The 19,492-nt window shown below is 39.0% G+C and overlaps 2 protein-coding genes across 10 annotated transcripts in view; both read left to right on the top strand.

Annotated features, from left to right (window-relative positions):
* The window catches only part of PTGR2 (prostaglandin reductase 2), a 27,986-nt gene extending 20,181 nt beyond the window's left edge, over positions 1–7,805 (top strand). For all 4 annotated transcript variants that reach the window (XM_077750666.1, XM_077750662.1, XM_077750664.1 and 1 more), the window contains 5 exons: positions 582–791; positions 1,864–1,985; positions 3,284–3,371; positions 4,757–4,796; positions 6,362–7,805. In XM_077750666.1, coding sequence (XP_077606792.1) covers positions 582–791; positions 1,864–1,985; positions 3,284–3,371; positions 4,757–4,796; positions 6,362–6,438 — 537 coding nt within the window. In that variant the 3' untranslated portion in view covers positions 6,439–7,805. The remainder of the gene's footprint in view (positions 1–581; positions 792–1,863; positions 1,986–3,283; positions 3,372–4,756; positions 4,797–6,361) is intronic.
* A 719-nt stretch (positions 7,806–8,524) lies between these two features.
* ZNF410 (zinc finger protein 410) overlaps positions 8,525–19,492 on the top strand; it is a 50,473-nt gene continuing 39,505 nt past the window's right edge. For 4 of the 6 annotated variants that reach the window (XR_013331725.1, XM_077750605.1, XM_077750602.1 and 1 more), the window contains exon 1: positions 8,525–8,825. The gene's annotated coding sequence lies outside the window, so the exon portion shown is untranslated. The remainder of the gene's footprint in view (positions 8,826–19,492) is intronic. The other 2 variants (XM_077750606.1, XM_077750604.1) reach the window with 1 other exon arrangement.

The following is a 19,492-nucleotide window of genomic DNA, read 5'->3' as shown; positions in this document are numbered from 1 at the left end:
CAGTATAGTAAATGCTAGAGTGTTGCTCTAATAAATATAAGGAAGAAACCCATAGAGTACCTATCTGGAATTCCATGAATTAAAAGACAAACTCATATTTTGAAAATGAATCTTCAAATAAGAAAGCACTTACTGGGTTTTAGAAATACAGTAAAGATTATGATAGAATTGTAAAGTATATTTTATGAATAACAGTTTTTGTTAAGTATGGAAACCATTGAAACAAAATATTTTATCGTAGTGGTTTTAGTTCCTCATAGGCCTGAAAAATATTGAATTGCAAGATAGTGATGTTTTGAGTCTGACTACTTCTTTTATGAAATCAGCTTTAAATTGTGAGATTTTAACATTCAAACTAAGTCTAATTTTAGCCAATCTTAATTTCTGTTTTTAGCAGTAGCATTATATCTGGTCTCAATTCTTTTGGTTTCAGATTCTTGTAAGCCAGAAACCCTGTAATCTAACCTAAATTGTGGTGAACACTCTCATATACTTGTAATAGCTTACTTATATACTTTGACATTTTTACACGTAGATGTGGCAATAGAAAGTTGTTTAATTTTTAAAAATTTCCTCCCTAGATTGGCCATTTGATGGGCTGTTCCAGAGTGGTAGGAATTTGTGGAACACAGGAGAAGTGCCTCCTTCTGACCTCAGAATTGGGCTTTGATGCTGCAATTAATTATAAAAAGGGGAATGTGGCAGAACAGCTCCGTGAATTATGTCCAGCTGGAGTGGATGTTTACTTTGATAATGTTGGTGGTGACATCAGCGATACAGTGATAAGTCAGGTTGTTTGCCATTTTGTTACAAACTTGAACACTACATTTTATTTGATGTGCTTTTTACCTGATACCGAAAAAAAACCTATAAAACTGTAAGGTTTATTGTGAGAAATTACATAATGATCAGTATTGTAATTGATACAGAGGAGCTTGCTCTGGAAGGACAACTACTTCCATTTGCTTGCAGATTTGTATATGAGCATCAATTTCAATTCTTTGATAGCAGTATTATATTTTTCACCTGCAATTTATTTTTATCAAAAACTACATGGGGCGCCTGGGTGGCTCAGTTGGTTAAGTATCGGACTTTGGCTCAGGTCATGATCTCCCTCTCTCTCTGACCCTCCCCTGTTCACGCTGTCTCTCTCTCTCAGAAATAAATTTAAAAAAATTTAAAAATTAAAAAAAAAAAAACTACAGTTGTATGGGTGTGTTCCTAGCTGGCTTGGTTGGTTGGGCATGTGACTCTTGATTTTGGGGTTGTGAGTTCTAGGCCCACATTGGGTGTAGAAATTACTTAAAAATAAAATCTTAAAAAAAAATTACAGTTGTATTGTTCAAGTGGTGAAATTTTGACCCTCATTCCTCATCCACTAATTCACTCACAGCCATGGCCTCTGACTTTGAGTAGGGAAAGGATTTTCATAGATTATGGTTATTTACATATTTTTATTGACAGTATTATAAAATTACCAACATTAGCTATTGACATGGCATTGTCCTTTCCTATATGTAAATTTATCTGCAGTTGAGGTTAAATTATTTAAATCCAAGGAAATACTTTACTGCTGCTACTAACAGTAGCAACAACAATGATAATACCGGAGTAATTCTTTTGTGCATTACCAAACTCTCATGTACCTCTGTTCCTTTGGAACGGACCTGTTTCCAAGCTAATTAAAACTCTTAAATACATATAAGGAGTAAATCTTCAAAGCAAAATCAATTAATTGGCACCAAAGGATTAAATATAGTGATCAAGGAGGCTTTGGCTGAAGCAGCCATAAAATCAGTAAACATCGGAAAGGCATGTATCTCAGGGTATAATCATCGATTTTTTTTTTTTTTTTCTGAACAGATGAATCGGAACAGTCATATCATCCTGTGTGGTCAAATTTCTCAGTACAACAAAGATGTGCCTTATCCTCCTCCACTACCATCTGCTGTGGAAGCAATCCAAAAAGAAAGAAACATCACAAGGTATGGTCTGCCTTTTTCCCCTTATTACCAGATTTTCCTGAGTTTTAAGATCATAGATGTATATGAAATGTAGTGTTCTTCATATATAATTGTTCCTTATTGAATAAAACTTGAAAATGGACATTGTTTTTAGTATTTAGGGTTTTGTTAACTAGAGCCCTGGCAAAAAACTTTCTTTTCTTTTTAACATTTATTTATTTTTGATAGAGCATGAGTGGGGTGAGGGTGGGGGGTTATAGAGAGAGAGGGAGACACAGAATCCAAAGCAGGCTCTAGGCTCCGAGCTGTCAGTACAGAGCCCTTCCCAGGGCTTGAACCTACGAACTGCAAAATCATGACCTGACCTGAAGTTGGATGCTTAACAGACTGAGCCACCCAGGCACCCCCTGGCAAAAAAAACTTTCTAAAAAACATATCTGTTCAATCAATCTTTTGCAAGTCTTTTTCCCCCCAAGTGATAGAAACTCAACTCACATTGGCTTAAGTGCAAAGGAAGTTACTTGACTCATATTTCTGAGCAGTCCAGTATTAGTATTGGCTGGACAGAAGGTTTGCATAGTGGCATCACCAAGTTTTTCTCTACCTTTGGGCTGTGCTTTCTTTTGGGTTGGCTCTGGTCCTTTATCTTCCCTTGCAGCAGAGCAAGAGGATGACTGTTACCTCTAGTTTTATATTTTACCAAATTAGTAACCCAAGCAAAAAGAGAACAGCCCTCTTCCTCTTTTTTTTAATTTTTTAAACGTTTTTATTTATTTCTGAGAGAGAGAGAGAGAGAGAGATAGCACGAGCAGGCGAGGGTCAGAGAGAGAGAGGGAGACACAGAATCTGAAACAGATTCCAGGCTCTGAGCTAGCTGTCAGCACAGAGCCCGATGTGGGGCTTGAACCCACAAACAGCAAGATCATGACCTGAGCTGAAGTCAGACACTTAACCGACTGAGCCACCCAGGTGCCCCTCTTCCTCTCAGTTTTATTGAGTCCCAAAGCTGATACTTACTGACTCAGACTGGGCTGGCTTTGGTCACAGGAGATTGGGGAAGGGATATTACCCACAATGTAAAATCACAGTGCTAATTACCATACAGGGTTGTAATGCTAGCCAGACAACACATCAGAAGCCCACTATACTTGGAGTGTAGTTACGTGTAACTACATCTAAAACTGTATCTGACCTGATTCTGTGTGATTAAATCCTAATGTTTGAAAGATTAACAGATGTTAGAGTTCTGGAATGATTTGATTTTAAACTCTTTCACCCTCCATAGTCTCTGATCACTATTCTTTTCTTCCCCACTGCAGAGAAAGATTTCTGGTGTTAAACTATAAGGACAGATTTGAGTCTGGCATTCTACAGCTGAGTCAGTGGTTTAAAGAAGGAAAGCTAAAGGTAGAACTTGCTTCTATCCTTTATTAATATCATTGATACTGATATGCTTGATATACTTTTGTATTATTTGAAATTATTATAGCGAACATGTTAGCTTCATAATAGAAATTACTACCAAATTGTACTGAATATTGTAAATTAAGTTTACTCTCAGGTGAGTATAACTTCCTGATTGAGAAATCCTCTCCTGTCAGTTGCTTTATCTAAAATTTTATTAATTTTTAATTTTCTTAGATTATAATAGGTGTTTTTTAAATCAAATTTTAATATTCATTAACAAATATTTATGGAATGCTACTGTGTTTTAGAACCTGTGCTTTCTGAATTTTATTTATTTGAGAGAAAGAGAGAGAGAACCAGCGAGGCAGGGGTAGAGAGAGGGGGGGACAGAAGATCTGAAGTGGGGTATACGCTGACAGCAGAGAGCCTGATGCCGGGTTTCAACTCATGAACCATGAGTTAATGATCTGAGACAGAGTCGGTAGCTTAACCAACAGGACCACCCAGGTGCCCAGAAGCTGTGCTTTCTCTCAAAAATCTTTTAGGCACCCTCCTTGTACTCCCCTACCTCACCACCACTATACTTCTTTCCTGCCCTCCTGGATAGCCTGATATATCTCTTGGTTGCTGGCTGAAAATCAGGAGTTATTAATCTGGGGTCCAGAGACCCTGACCTGGGATGTTCTTGAAACTTGCTAATGATTTAGGCAAAGTTATATGTGTGTGTGCTTATGTTTATATACTTTGTTTTCTGAAAAGAGGTTATAGAGTTTGTGATGTTACCAATTGAAGATTAGACAATGGGAAAATGGGATTTTATTTTTATTTATTTTTAAGAAGACTTTATTTTTAAAAATTATTCAGTAGGAAACTTTTCTGTGCTATGTCCATGAAATGAAGAATATCTATTTTTAATCAGAAAGTGCTAAATAGTATTGCTGCCCTTTGCCAAAATGAAGAATATTATAGGTGACCTTGAACACCTCAGGGGTTAAGGGTGCTGACACTCTCACCCTCCATGCAGTTGAAAACCCCCATATATCTTTTGACTCCCCTAACACTACTAGTAACCTACTATTGACCAGCAGCCTCACTGATAACATAAACAGTTGACTAACACATATTTTGTATGTTATATTGTATAATTATTTATAAATATGTATAATTTATACTGTACTCTTAACAATTAAAGTAAGTTAAAGAAAAGGTTATTAAGAATCTAGTTACAAGGAAGAGAAAAACACATTTACAGTACTGTATTTACTGAAAAAAAATCTGTGTATAAACGGACATGCATAGTTCACACCCATGTCGTTCAAATGGTTAACTGTAAATAAACATGCTAAAGTATAAAGAATACTGTATTTGGTTATTTTGATTTACAGATTAAAGAGACTATGATAAATGGATTGGAAAACATGGGAGGTAAGATGAATGTGGGTTTATTTATTGCATGCATGAGCACTTAGCACAAATATTCCCTTTTTTCCTTTAATTCTACTTCTCTGGGATTTTTTCTTTTTAAATCATTTCTTTCTTTCCTGTAAAACCATCCTGCATGTTTACTTAAATAGATTAATGAAACTTCATTAAAGTTCATCTTAGTGGTATTTAAGAAAGTATTGTTTTCACATTTCAGGTCATCAAATAAGTGTTTCTTTGATTGTGAAACAAGTTATGAAACAAATATAAGTGGGGAGTCTGCGTGGCTCAGTCGGTTAAGTGTCTGACTTTGGCTTAGATCATGATCTCATGGTTCATGGGTTTGAGCCCTGCATTGGGCTCTGTGCTGACAGCTAGCTCAGAGCTTGGAGCCTATTTCAGATTCTGTGTCTCCCTCTCTCTCTGACCCTCCCCTGCTCACGCTGTCTCTGACTCTCAAAAATAAATAAAAAAAACATTAAAAAATTTTTTTTTAATTTTTAAAAAAGAAACATAAAAGTATCATGAAAGTCATTTAGCTTCTAGGTAACTCAGATTGAATGGTTCTAAGGCATCATAAGATTATATTAAACAGATTTTCAGTATTTAAGTTTTTTTTGGCCTAACCTACACAGATGTCAACATTCTTTTGTCTGTTTCAAATGAAAGAGATTAGATCAAACTGATTTTTCTTTACCTTTTTAGGAAAAAATATCTAATACATTCGGTCAATATGTTTACTAAACAGAACTATACATTTTACTCATTTTCCTGGCATAACAGATGCTTATTTTATTTAGTAAAACTTTATGGCTTGATTTTTATTATTGTTATTTTTAAANACAGCATGAGTAGGGGAGGGTCAGAGAGAGAGGGAGTCACAGACTCTGAAACAGGCTCCAGGCTCCAAGCTGGCAGTCAGCACAGAGTCCGACGCGGGGCTCGAACCCACGAACCGTGAGACCATGACCTAAGCGAAAGTCGGACGCTTAACCAACTAAGCCACCCAGGCGCCCCAATATTTATTTATTTTTGAGAGACAGAGAGACAGAGCGTGAGCAGGGTAGGGCAGAGAGAGAAGGAGACAGAATCTAAAGCAGGCTCCAGGCTCTGAGCTGTCAGCCCAGAGCCTGACACGGGGCTCGAACTCACGAACCATGAGATCATGACCTGAGCTGAAGTCAGATACTTAACCGACTGAGCCATCCACGTGCCCCAGATTTCTATTATTTTTAATAGTAATTGAAAAATTGTTTTTGCTGACATTTTATCCTCATATACTTATTTGCTTCTAGTCTTCAGATTCTGTAAACAGTGAACACTGAGGTAGATACCAATTAAACATTTCTAGTTTGGGTAAAAACACATTTTTAAGTTGTAAATTGAATTAGTTTAGTGGCTTTGCCAATATTTCACTTTAGGTTCTTTCATGAAAAGTTCCTTCTATAGTTAATATTAAAATCATTGAATAAATTATTCAAATTAATTGCATGTGTTTGACCTATTGATAAACATGTATGATAGTGACATTTAGGTTTTCATATAACCTATTTTTTTTTTCTTTCTAGTTGCATTCCAGTCCATGATGACAGGAGGTAATATCGGAAAGCAGATAGTTTGCATTTCAGAAGAAACCTCTTTGTAACATGTATAAGCAGTTTCATCAAGGAAATACACAGATTTCATTTTTAAGAAATTTATAAAAAAAATCTTAGAGTACAGATAGCTTTTTTTAATTTTGATTTTTTGAGAGATAGAGACAGAGGGTGAGTGGGGAGGGACAGACAGAGAGGGGGACACAATGCAAAGCAGGCTCCAGGCTCTGAGCTGTCAGTATCAGAGCCCAATGCAGGGCTCAAACCCATAAACCATGAGATCATGACCTGAGCTGAAGTTGGACGCATAACTGACTAAGACACCCAGGGACCCTGAGTACAGATAGCCTTTAATTTGAATGTGATCATAGGTAATATTTTCTAGTTGGATAATATTTTTCCCTTTATGGTCAATATTATATATGTTCTCCGATTCTGACATGAGTATTTACAGTAATAGATTGAAGTCAACATGACCTCACCCTGTGTCACGCTTTCTGTGTTGATAGCATGGAGCCTCTTTGGGATTCTCTCCCTCTTTTTCTCTCAAGAAGAAAAAAAAAATAGAATGCTTGAGAAGATACATTGTAAATGTATGTTGATCTGGAAATGCTTTATGTAATTCTTGAACTGTAACTTGGTGTCAGAATAGAAGAGGGATAGCCTTTCCCTATGGAGATGGAGATGGCAGGGGTTTTGGGGGGGAATTTAGGGCTTGTGGAGCAGTTTTTAGGATAGGAGAGCAAAAGCTTTGTGTTGAGAAGATAAATAACTGAGGTCAATTAGGTCGATTGAGACACCAGTTTACTACAGAGGATGATCTGTTTGTGTTTTGCAAAATAGTTTACTGTATAGTCTTAAAAACACATATATTGATAAAAGTGGTTTGCTTTTGGTTAGTAGGCACACACTCATATAGTGTAAAGATTTCGAGGGCAAATAGATATAAACATCACTTGAAGTTTTAGGTGATTAGAAAGATTAAGACAATAAAGATAGTTTTAGCAAAGACAGGACTTAAAAAGAAAATGACAGGACTGGACAAATTAACAGATGGTTGAAAACGTGAATGTTCAAGATCTATTAATGAACCTCTAAATAAGAGGGTTTGTTTCATCAATTCAATCAAACATTTACAATAATAAAATTGAGGCTATTTTTCTGTGTTGTGCTGGTTTATGGACACCTGTGTACACCCTGCAATATACTTTTGTCTATAATATTTGTAGAAAGCAGATTGAAATTCTGTTAGTAATCAATTACTCCAGTTGACCTCAGTGTTCTTTTTTTTTTTTTTTTAATTTATATACCTTTCCTGGAACATTTCATCTCCAGAAATGTCTGTATGTTGATAACTCCCAAATCTACATCTCTATTTCTAACCTTTTACTTGAGCTGGGGACCTCCAAATAAAATATTCTTTTGACACCTGTAATAAATTCTGTTTATCTAAAGAGGAATTAACCTTCCTCTTACATGTTTCTACTTTGTTTTTAAATCACCATCATTTGTGCACCCAAACTGCTACTCCCTTACCCATTCAGGTTCCTGTCATCAAATCAAGGCTTGTGTTTAACCTTGAAAATGCCTTTTTAAAATTTTTTTTAAATGTTTTATTTATTTTTGAGAGAGAGGAAAACGCCTTTCTTAGAGAACTCTTTTAATTCCCAGACCACGATCTTAATTGAGTTCCTCCTCCTTTGGTACGCAGCAAGTACTCAAAAATTAATAATTTCAGAGTCTGTCAACCGCACAAAGCTCTAACAAGTGGCGTCCAGCCTGGAACTCAAGTGTTCTAGTCCCCGGTGTGCGTATCCGACAGCTCTTTCCGTCCTAATATAGGGAACCCAGACTCTGGGGAATTCATATTACGAGAAAAGTTACACACCTTAGTCTCAATTCTACCCCGTCCCGCATGGAATGCAGGACCGGATTCTGCAAGTTCCCTTCTAAGGCAGTGAAGCTTTGAGGTCCTCTTCACTGAGAACTTTTATAAATGTTTAAGTAGGGCTCTCTTCCTCGCTTGCCTCCCTCGTAACTAGTTCTGATCTCAGCTGACAGGAAAAACTACCCCTTCTGCTGCTGCAAGGAAGCAATGACGTCACGGCTGGCACGGACTGACCCCGTTTCTCGGGTTTCGTAGACCACGGGGCCCCAAGGTCGGGAATGAATAGGAGCGGAGAGACCGCAGCTCCTCGCGTCCGGGAACACAGCCCTGCGCTGACAGCCCGGCACCCGCCCGCTATCTGCGCCTCGACGGGACCCTCACACCGCGCGGCCGCTGTCCAGCCTGGGGCGAGCCAGTGGGTGTGAGCGTTGGGGGCTGGCCAAACTTCCTGTCCCGCGCTGCCGCTGCTTCCGGCGGGAGCCGGAAGACGCTGTGTGTGGACGGAATTCGGGACCGACTGACGGCTAGCCGGCTGCCCGGGAAAGGAAGGTGAGCTCGGGGTTGGGCCAGGCCACACCCGCGCAGCTAGGTGGTCTCCGAAAGGGAGAGAGCCAGTATCGGTCCCCCGGGGGCTCGGGCCGAGTTCGACTCCGGAGAGGACTGGGAAACCGCCCCCCTTGAGCACCCCTCCCTTATCTGGCGGGCCCGGGAGCGGCCGGTCTGAAGCCCTACGGCTTTGGCCCTTCGCCTCGGGGCGTTTTGGGGCCGTTGTTTCGACTCCTTTGCTTGGTTGTGGGGGCGGGGCTTGGGGACCTGACGGTCCTGAGAAAGCTGGAGCCAGCGAGTCCCTAGGGCAGGGGCTCCTGGACTGCACCCGCAGCCGGGCCCTGCCCGCGGGCTTGGGGCCTTACACTGAGGCCGTTGCGGTGGGGGCAGAAAGGATGCCGAGAAGACTCTGCCTTCGAGATTTCTAACCCAGAGCTACCTCTTGTTTCATATGTGCACTTACTTTCTGGGTGTTAGAAGAAGGAAGGCTGCCGGCTCTGAGGGGCTTTGGCTGCTAGCTGCTTCTTCGCCTGTCATTTTAAGCCGAGGCTGTGGGCTGTGGGTGTTTACAGTCTTGGAGGCATTCGTAGGTTGTTTCTCCTCCGACGTTTCTTCAGAGAAAATAATGCATTTCTTCTGTTAAAGTTTATCCCACGAGGCTTTGACATGCATTTAGGCACCATTTGGAAGTTAAATATTACTGACTTGGGACTTAAGAATTTGTACTTCTTCTCTTTGGCCCATGGGTCAATGCAACATATTTGCGAAGTGAATAAAAGAAACATTTTGAAATAGTGGCATCTGTTGTTAGGGAGTGAGAAATTTCACCTGTTTTATCTTAGTATGGACAGAGTAAAGTCAGCTAAACAGAAGATTTAGGTTCTGGTTTTTAAAAATTCTGCATTTAAGTAGATGTCTGATTTTTGCCAAGTTACTTAATCTCTAGCTTTTTTTCTTTCTTTGTAGATGAAGAGGGTTACCTCATTATTAAGCAGATATTTCCTGAATGCTTAGTTTGTGCAAAGCATCATACTAAGTTAATGAGAGTAGAAAGAATAAATTCAATGACTTTAACCAGTAAGAAAGGTATACATTCAGACAACAGCCTAGGCAGGATAGAATCATTACTAAAATGCGGTGAAATAGTGTGTTGTGACAGCACTACAGAAAGGACAGATTTGTTCTCACTGGAGGGAAGGGATCAGAGTCTTAGTGGAGGATGGCATTTGAGTTTGGATATTAAAGACTGGAAAGGAGGGGCACCTGGGTGACTCAGTCGGCTAAGCGTACAGCTCTTGATTTTCAACGATCTCACTGTTGGTGGGATGGAGCCCCTTGTTAAGCTCTGTGCTGTCAGTGGGGAGCCTGCTTGGGATTCTCTCTCCTCTCTCTGCCCCTTCCCCTGTTCAGACACACACACACTCACACTCTCTCTCTCTCTCAAAATAAATAAACAAGCATTTAAAAAGGTGGGGAAAAAAGTCTGGAAAGGATTTCAAAAACTCACAACTGGATAGGGAGTGTTTATTATTGGTTGAAGAACTATTCTTAGCAAAGATGTTGAGCACTGAAATAGGCTCGTGTGTTCATTCAATAGTCCATGTGGGTTGGAGTAAAGGGTTAATTGAAGAATATGGATATGCTGTAACTGGAACAGTATTTGAAGATAGATTGTAAAATATTTGAAATGCCATACTTCAGGATTTGATTAATATTCTGAGGCACTGGATTTTTAGTGTGTGGAGTAACAAGCATTTCTGTGTTTTGGAAAGATAATTCGAGTGGCTGCATGGAAAGATGGGTTGAGAAGGGAAATTTTGGGGCACCTAAGCTGCTAGGTCAGTTGACTGTTGGTTTTGGCTCAAGTCATGATATCATGGTTGGTGGGATTGAGTCCTACTGTTTGGGATTCTCTCTCTCCTCCTCCCCTGCTTTCTTTTTCTCTCTCAAAAATAAATAAACTTAAAAAAATAAAAAAGGGGAATTAGGAGTCTGTTTTAATAGTGTAGTTGAAAGATAATGAAGCCTAAACAGGGCATTACAGGAGGAATAAATTTGGGGGATTAGAACTACTGGGATTATTTAAATATGGAAGATGAGAGACATAGTTGAAGACGTAGAATTTATGGCTGAGTGGGAAGAAGATTGGGCAATAATTGAAACGGACAATATAGGAGGAAGAACAGGTTTGGTGGTGGAGACGATTATCTGAAGTTTGGACATTGTTAGGTTTGAAATGGATATCTATGTGGAGATACCCAGCAAGCAGTTAGAAATGAAAATTTGGAGTTTAGGAGAGAGATCAGGAATAGAGGCAGATATTTTGGTGTTATATCCAAGTCATTCATTCATTGTACAGGTATTTATTCAGTGCCTACTAAGTGTTTGCAGGGAAATTTGTATGAAAGCCCTTTAATCTCATAGTAAAGACAGCCTTGGAGCTTCACAGTATCAGAAATGACTCTTGGAGACCTAAATTCCTTCTATATTGCATATAGTACTTTGCCTGGCACTGTACTAGGTAGTAGAAGGTAAAGTTATAAACAAGACAGACTAGTTCCTGCTCTTGTTTATGGAGCTTACAATTTAGGGGAGTAGCCAGACCAAAAAAAAAAAAAGGAATACTGTATAAAAACAAAGGAATTAGAAGCAGCAGAAAGATGGGAGTGTGGGGAATCTTCTTTGGATAAGGTGATCAGGCAAAGGCTTTATAAATGAGTTGAGAGTTAGAGCCCAGAAGAGTGAAAAAGAGGTAACTAATGAAGCGAGAGGTGAAAACATTCCAAGGTAGAGGAAAAGACGTGTGCACATCCCTAACATCAGAAAGAGCTTAATGTGTTCAAGGAACTAACATGGCTGGAGCTGGGTGAGCAAGTAAGGGAGAGTGATTCGAGTGTGGTTGGAAGAGCAGGAATGGATCACCTAGGTTCTTACATGCCAGGATAAGGAGTTTGAATTTTATGCTGGTGCATTGGGAAGCCACGTACAGAGTTTCAAGCAGGTGAGTGATATAATTGGACTCATATTTTAATTTTTAAAAACATTTTTATTTATTTTTGAGAGACAGAGCATGAGCAGGGGAGGGGCAGAGAGAGAGAGGGAGACAGAATCTGAAGCAGCCTCCAGGCTCTGAGCTGTCAGCACAGAGCCTGAAGCGGGGCCTGAACCCACCACCATGAGATCAGGACTTGAGCTGAAGTTGGACGCTTAACTGACTGAGCCACCCAGGTGCCCCTACAATGATATTTACTACTGTAAAGAGAATAGAATGGAGGTAGGCAAGAATAGAAACAGGGAGACCAGTTAGCTGGCACTAACAGTAGTTTAGGGCAGGTGTGAATAGTGGCCTGAAATAGGGTGGTGGATAGAAGTAGGTGGATTTGTTAATCTTAGTGGGACTTGCAGCTGGTCTGGATATTGCCAAGGGAAAGAAAGTAATAAAAATGACTCCTAAATGGGGTGCATAGTGGTCCTGTCTTAAGTGGAGCGTTGTGGTGAGTGGAACTGGCAGGACATGAGTAGGAAACAGGCTTGAGAGAGAATTCATTTTAGACACATTAGAGATACTAAGTTAAAACATTAAGTACAGATGTCAAGTAAGCAATTTTATATGCAGGTCTGCAGCTCAGGGGACATATCTTGGCTACAGACAAAAACTTTGGTGATTGGGGCGCCTGGGTGGCTCAGTCGGTTAAGCGTCCGACTTCGGTTCAGGTCATGATCTCGCGGTTCGTGGGTTCGAGCCCCGCGTCAGGCTCTGTGCTGACAGCTAGCTCAGAGCCTGGAGCCTGTTTCGGATTCTGTGTCTCCCTCTTTCTCTGACCCTCCCCGGCTCATGCTGTCTCTCTCTGTCTCTCTCTCAAAAAAAAAAAAAAAAACCTTTGGTGATGAACACCTGGTGTTGTAATGAATTGTTGGATCACTGTATTCACTGTATTGTATACCTGAAACTAATATTATACTGTATGTTACCTTGTTGGAGTTTAAATAAAAACTTAAAAAAATTTTGGAGACTATCATTTAAAGCCATAAGTTTATACTAGGAGGAGAGTGTAGCAAGAGGAGAGGTCCTGAATACTGTCCTGAGGAATATTAATATTTAGAGGCTGCATGCAGGAAGAGTATAGAAGTTACCAAAAGACGGACACCTGGGTGGCTCAGTCAGTTAAGCATACAATTTTGGATTAGATCATGATCTCACAGTGAGCTCGAGACCTACATTGGGCTTTTTGCTGACAGTGCAGAACCTGCTTGGAATTCTCTCTCTCTCTCTTCCTCCCTCCCTGTCTCGCTCTCGCTCTCGCTCTCGCTCTCGCTCTCACTCTCACTCTCACTCTTTCAAAGTAAATAAGTAAACTTAACAAAAAGGTTACCAAAGGAAACTGGAAGAATGGCAATGACATAAGAGTAAAGTGAGGGACATGTATCTTGGAAGCAAAGAGAGTAAAGTTTGAGGAAGGAGGCAGTGTTTCTAAGGGATAATACTAGTTGTGTCTCTGGTTGCAAGTAACCAGTTTGCTTCGGAAGAAGAATTTATAACAAGGTTGTGGGCAGCTGATAGGATCAAAGGAAATGATGAAGACCTTGGCTTCATAAAGGACAGGAATCTGAGCAGCCCCACGGGAGGCTGCTAGCTGCGTTACTGGGGAATGAGCAGTTTTCAGCCCTTTGTTATTTCTTTCAGAATTCACATTCTGAGGAAAAGTGTCTCAGTGTGGGTCAAGTGTCCAACAGTTGGTCAGTGAAGGAAAGAACACCTTACTCTATAGTCTCACGGAAGATGTATCCAGTGAGGGAGGGGTTATATCCCAAACACAATATTCTGTCGCCTAAATGGGAGATGCATGTCGGACAATTAAAAACAATAGTTGTTCATTGCAAAGGTCAAGTAAGATTAGGACTGCAAAGTGTCTATTGGGTTTGGTTCATGAAGATCTTTGGTACCCTTTACAAGAGAAATTTTGGTGAAGTCTTGGGATTGAGTAATGACTGGAGATGAAAAAGTGAAGACAAGTCTTTTGATAAATTTGGCTCTGAAGGTTTGCAGAGAAAGGGGGAGGTGACTAGAGTAAAAATGAAGGCTGTGGGAATAGAACACCTCAGCAGATCCTGGGAAGGAAAAAGGAAGGCCCAGGATGAATGCTGTATTGGTAAGATTCATTCTGGCTTCACAGTTCTATATTATAATTTTTTTTCATTAGTACCTGTTACCACTTTACTATTAGAATTTAATCAACTCCTGTAATATACTAGATATGAATATAAGAAGTTACTTGGCTTTTCTTTTTCTAGGACTACTATCTTATTATTGTTGTTAATTAATATTTATTTTAAGAGAGAGAGTGTGTGAGCATGAGCTGAGGAGAGGGGCAGAAGAGAGAGAGATGGGGAAGGGGCTTTATACTCAGTGAGGAGCCCAATGTGGGGCTTGATCTCACTACCCCTAGGATCATGACCTGAGCCGAGATTCAGAGTTGATGCTTAACTGACTAAGCCACCCAGGAACCCCTATGACTACCATTTTATACCAAAATTTAAACTGCCCTTTTTTTTTTTAATTTTAATTTTTGGCCTTTGTAATTCTCTGCCATTAGTAGAATCTTTGTCATAGTTTTTTCAGCTTTAGTGAAGCATTGTTTGGGTCTATGTCTGTGGTCAGATACAGGTAGAAATGGAGAGAGCTGAGAAGCAGATTGGTGACCAGTTGGGACCACAGTGTTTCTCAATTTCTCCCCTTTTTTTCTTACCCCTTCCCTCCCTTCTTTCCAAAACTGGGTCAAGGTCAAGGCCATTTTCTGCCTCTGTCAAGTAAGAACAGTATTGATATTCTGGGCTTTGTTTTCCTAGGGTGGAATCACATTACTTTTTAGAAGCTGATACAATGACGTTCTGTTTCTTTATTGAGCAGGGTAGTAAAAGGCCTTGGTCATCTTTCCCTTTGGAATATAGTCCCTTTTGTATGGCAGTTGGGACTGATGCAAGAGACCTGTATCAGTTCTGTTCCTCTCTTACTTGTTTAGTTTATTTTGGCATGGTTTTTCCTCCCAATATTTCTCCATGTAGCCTGCATTGATTTTAGGCCATCTCCACCCTCTGGACACTGTGTTACCACTAATTCCTGTCTTGTGTAAGGACTCAAGTAATTTCAGTTTCCCCAAGACTCTTATCAATGATAATTGCTGATTTGTAATGTATATTTATAGCAGGTTTATATCTATTGTTTTATGTTTTATGGCTGAGTCTGTGTTTAAGATATGCATTTTAGATTTTCGAAGATACATTATAGTGTTTTTCATCTGTGGGACATAATCTGTTAAGTAGTTTGTGACATCAGTTTAGTAAGTTTTATTTAAAAAAATTCATGAAATTTTTCAATTTCATTCTGCCTTCAATTAAAGGCAGATTTCATCTTTTATAGTATATAAAGCATTTGATAGATTTACTTGTCTCTTAAGCATTTATGTAGAGCTTTGTTTCTGAAGAATTTTGTAAAGCATTTCTATTGACTGATACATAAATAGTCCTAGGTAGATTTGCTTCATCTGTATTTCAGATGAGTTACCTACGGCCAAGAAGTTGAGTAGCTTGCCTAGGTCTCAACCAAAAAGTCAGAGGCAGGATTTAGATTTCTGCTTTAGAGACCTTGGAATTTTTTTTTAATAGACATATCTGTCTTAGCTTCTTTAACTTGTTCAGCTACTTAGCGTTAATGAATAATTTGCTGGATGCTGTTGAGTGTACTGTAGAAGAATGCAGTTTATTAGACTTCAGTTCTCAGGATTTGTTTATTTGGCTAAAAACAGAAGGAGAATTGTTCTCAGGATGGTCTAGATCATAGAGATCACTTTTTTCTTCTATCTGCTTCGCTTTTGTTGTAAGTTTTCTCATTACCAATTTACAGAACTTTTTAGGCCTTCCTGTATTCTTTGCTTTGGTTCATTGCAAAGATTTGTATTGCCTGCATTCGTTTTAACTTTTAAGCTGACTATGGGATAACATATTAATATATTCTGCTATTAACTATTAGTATAATAGTGGTAGGACAGTGGGTATCTAAAAAATATAATTTGTGCTAGACCAAGATTGTTTTCTTTAATCGTCTAATGTGCTTTGATGGCCAAAAGAACGGTGCACACAGTAAAATTCAGTTGTTGGCATGGGTAGAGGGAGAAAGGGTCTGACTAGTACTACTTATTTCGTATTTATTAGTAGTATTTATTAGACTAATCCCTGGATTTATGAGATCAGTTTGTTTTGTTGTGAACTCTATCCAGAACCAAGACGCCTTATTTATGATCTGTGGAAAATATGATTTGATGGACCTACTCTTGGTTTGTTGTGGTTAAATGTCATTATCTCTTTTATTATTTAAAATGGGCTAAATTAGTAATTTAGGAAATAAGGATATATATTTTGCCTGTGTACCAGGTAAAGATACAAAATAAAATGAACAAATATTAGTGTCTGCATTAAAGAATTTGGGAGTGGGTTGAGCATCTGACTCTTGATTTTGGTTCAGGTCATGATTCCAGGGTTGTGGGTTGTGCCCCATGTCGGATTCCATGCTGAGTGTTGAGCCTGCTTGAGATTTCCTCTCTCTTTCTCTCTCTGCGCCTATGTTTGTGGGTGCATGCTGTCTCTCAAAAAAAAGTAATAAAAATAATTTGGGGTGATGTAGGTGACTACTTAGTTGCATTTCCAGTATATTAATTAATAGCGTAAGAAGGCCTGGGAAGAAATCTTGAGACCCATAATTAACTTGAAAACAGCTTCCTTTTGAATAAGAGCAGTCCCATTCATTCCCATGTTATACAGACTGCATTTAAAGGAAAAACTTTGCATTGCACACTATAGTGGTCCCCATACTGCCAAATTATTTTTATCATGATTACACTAAATATACTCAGACATAAAGCTAGGTAGTAATTCTTATCCCTCTTACATAGCTCTTTTTTTTCTTTTTAAGTATTTTTGTTTGTTTGGTTTTTGTTTTTTGAGAGAGAGACAGAGCCCATGAGCAGGGGAGGTGCAGAGAGAGAGGGAAAGGGAGAGAATCCTGCATCACTGATGCAGAGCCTGACAGGGGTTTGTGAGACTATGACTTGAATTGAAACCAAGAGTAACAAAACCAAGAGTAGACGTTTAACTAACTGAGCCACCACCCAGGTGCCCCTATATATATATTTTTTAATTGATGAACAGTTGACATACAGTGTTAAATTAGTTTCAGGTGTACAACTTAATGATTTGACAATTCGATATGTTACCACAATTTGATACACTACTCAGTGGTCACCAAGATCAGCCTAGTTACCTGCCTGGGACCATACAAACTTGTTATAATATTAGCAGCCTAATATGTTTTGATGACTCTAAGGAACTGTGTACATAGTACAGTTTAGGTTGTTAGGATTATATCAGTTGTTGCCATGGATTGGATTTTTATGAGTAAGTATACCACACCATAAAACAAAATTCAAAATATCATTCATATTATATGGTAGAGATGTTGTATTGCTGAAATGAAGTACTTAATGTTGAATTGAATGGTGGAAAAATTTAGCCTTGGATTCAATAATATATTTCATTTTTTACATTTACCTTTAGTAATACTCATCCAGAGAATATCATACAAGGTAGTATTTATAGTGTCAAGACATTGTTAAGCAGCTTATGATAATAGGATCTTACATTTAACTAAGACTAGAAGTCCTTGAATGACAATTTTAATGAGGTTTTGTTTGATAACTGTAGAGTTAGAGTTGCCTTGTTCAAATAAAGATAAGATTTGCCTTGCAAACGAGAAGATAACACACAGAATGGGAAAAAGGTTGTGCAAATCCTTTATCTGATAAGGAGCTTATATCTAGAATATATAAAGAACTCTTATACACTCAACAATAAAAAGACCAATCAATTTTAGAAATGAGCCAAAAATCTGAATAAGTATTTCTCCTAAAAAGATGAGAATAAACTGAGGGCTGATGGGGGTGGGGAAAAGGAAAGGCGGGTGATGGGCATGGGGGAGAGCACTTGTTGGGATGAGCACTGGGTGTTATATGGAAACCAACTTGACAATAAACTAAGAAAAAAATAAGCAAAAAAATAAAAAATAAAATATTTCTAACATCAAAAAAAAGAAAGATGTACAAATAGCCTATAAGCACATGAAGAGATGCTCAGAATCATTAGCTATCAGGCAATGCTGCTCAAAACGCAATGGGTTACCATTCACACCCACTAAGAGGGCTATAATAATGTGTTGGTGAGGATGTAGAGAAATCCACTGCTGGTGGGATTGTGAAATGGTGTAGACACTTTGGAAAACAGCCTGGTAATTCCTCACCAGGTTAAACATAGAGTTGCCATATGACCTAGCAATTCCACTTCTTGGTGTATATTCAAAAGAGTGAGAACATATGTCCACACAAAAACTTGCACATGGATGTTCATGGCAGCATTATTCATAATAGCCAAATTGTAGAAATAACCCAATGTCCCTTAACTGATACTTGGATAAATAAAATGTGTATCTATACAAAAGAATGTTACTTGACAATAAAAAGAAATGAAATACTGATACATGCTACAAGAGGGAGGAACCTTGGAAGCATTATGCTTAGTGGTAGCAGCCAAGCACAAAAGATCACATCTATAATTCCATTTATTTTTTTCTTAATATTTTTTATTTATTTCTAGGAGAGAGAGAGAGAGAGAGAGAGAGAGACAGCGTGAGCTGGGGAGGGTCAGAGAGAGAGGGAGTCACAGACTGAAACAGGCTCCAGGCTCTGAGCTGGCAGTCAGCACAGAGCCCGACGTGGGGCTCGAACCCACGAACCGCGAGATCATGACCTAAACGAAAGTCGGACGCCCAACCGACTAAGCCACCCAGGCGCCCCTATAATTCCATTTATATGAAATGTCCCGAATAGGCAAATCCACACAGACAGAAATAGATTAGTGGTTGCCTAGGCCTGGTCAGGGGAAGGTTTGTAAGAAAATGAGGAGTGATTGCTAATGGGTATAGGGTTTCTTTTTTGGGATGATGAAGTTGTTATAAAATTGATTGTGTGGGGCGCTTGGGTGGCTCAGTTGGTTAAGCGTCTGACTTCGACTCAGGTTATGATCTTGTGGTTTGTGAGTTTGAGCCCTTTGTGGGGGGCTCTGTGCTGACAGCTCCAAGCCTGGAGCTTGCTTGGGATTCTATGTCTCCCTCTCTCTCTGCCCCTCCCCTGCTCATGCTTGCTCTCTCTCTTTCTCTCAAAAATACATAAATATTAAAAAGTTTAAAAAATTGATTGTGGTTGTGGTTGTACAACTCTGTGAATATAATAAAAACAATTGAACTGAACTCTTTAAATGAGTAAATTGTATGGTATACGAATTATATCTCAGTGAAGCTGTTACTTAAAGACTTAGTTGCAGTTTTTGAAACCTGTTAAATGGATGATGGGAATTGAAGACAGAAACCAATTTAATTGCATATTTGCGTTCACATTTTCAGCTAATAAACATAGCGAGTTGCTGTGTTAAAGATGAGATTCACACAATATACTTGATATGATACTGAGTGCTGCAAGCACAGATTCTTTTGAGGTCAGCCTGCCTTTTCTGAGCTCCTAGTCTCTCTTTAGTTCATACAGTGTACAGACAAACCACAAACTTGGGCA

Source organism: Crocuta crocuta, unplaced genomic scaffold (assembly GCF_008692635.1).
Source record: "Crocuta crocuta isolate KB4526 unplaced genomic scaffold, BGI_CrCroc_1.0 scaffold186, whole genome shotgun sequence".
Lineage (NCBI taxonomy): Eukaryota > Metazoa > Chordata > Mammalia > Carnivora > Hyaenidae > Crocuta > Crocuta crocuta.
The sequence above is the reverse complement of the archived record's forward strand: the minus strand, read 5'-3'. Positions and strand labels throughout refer to the sequence as shown.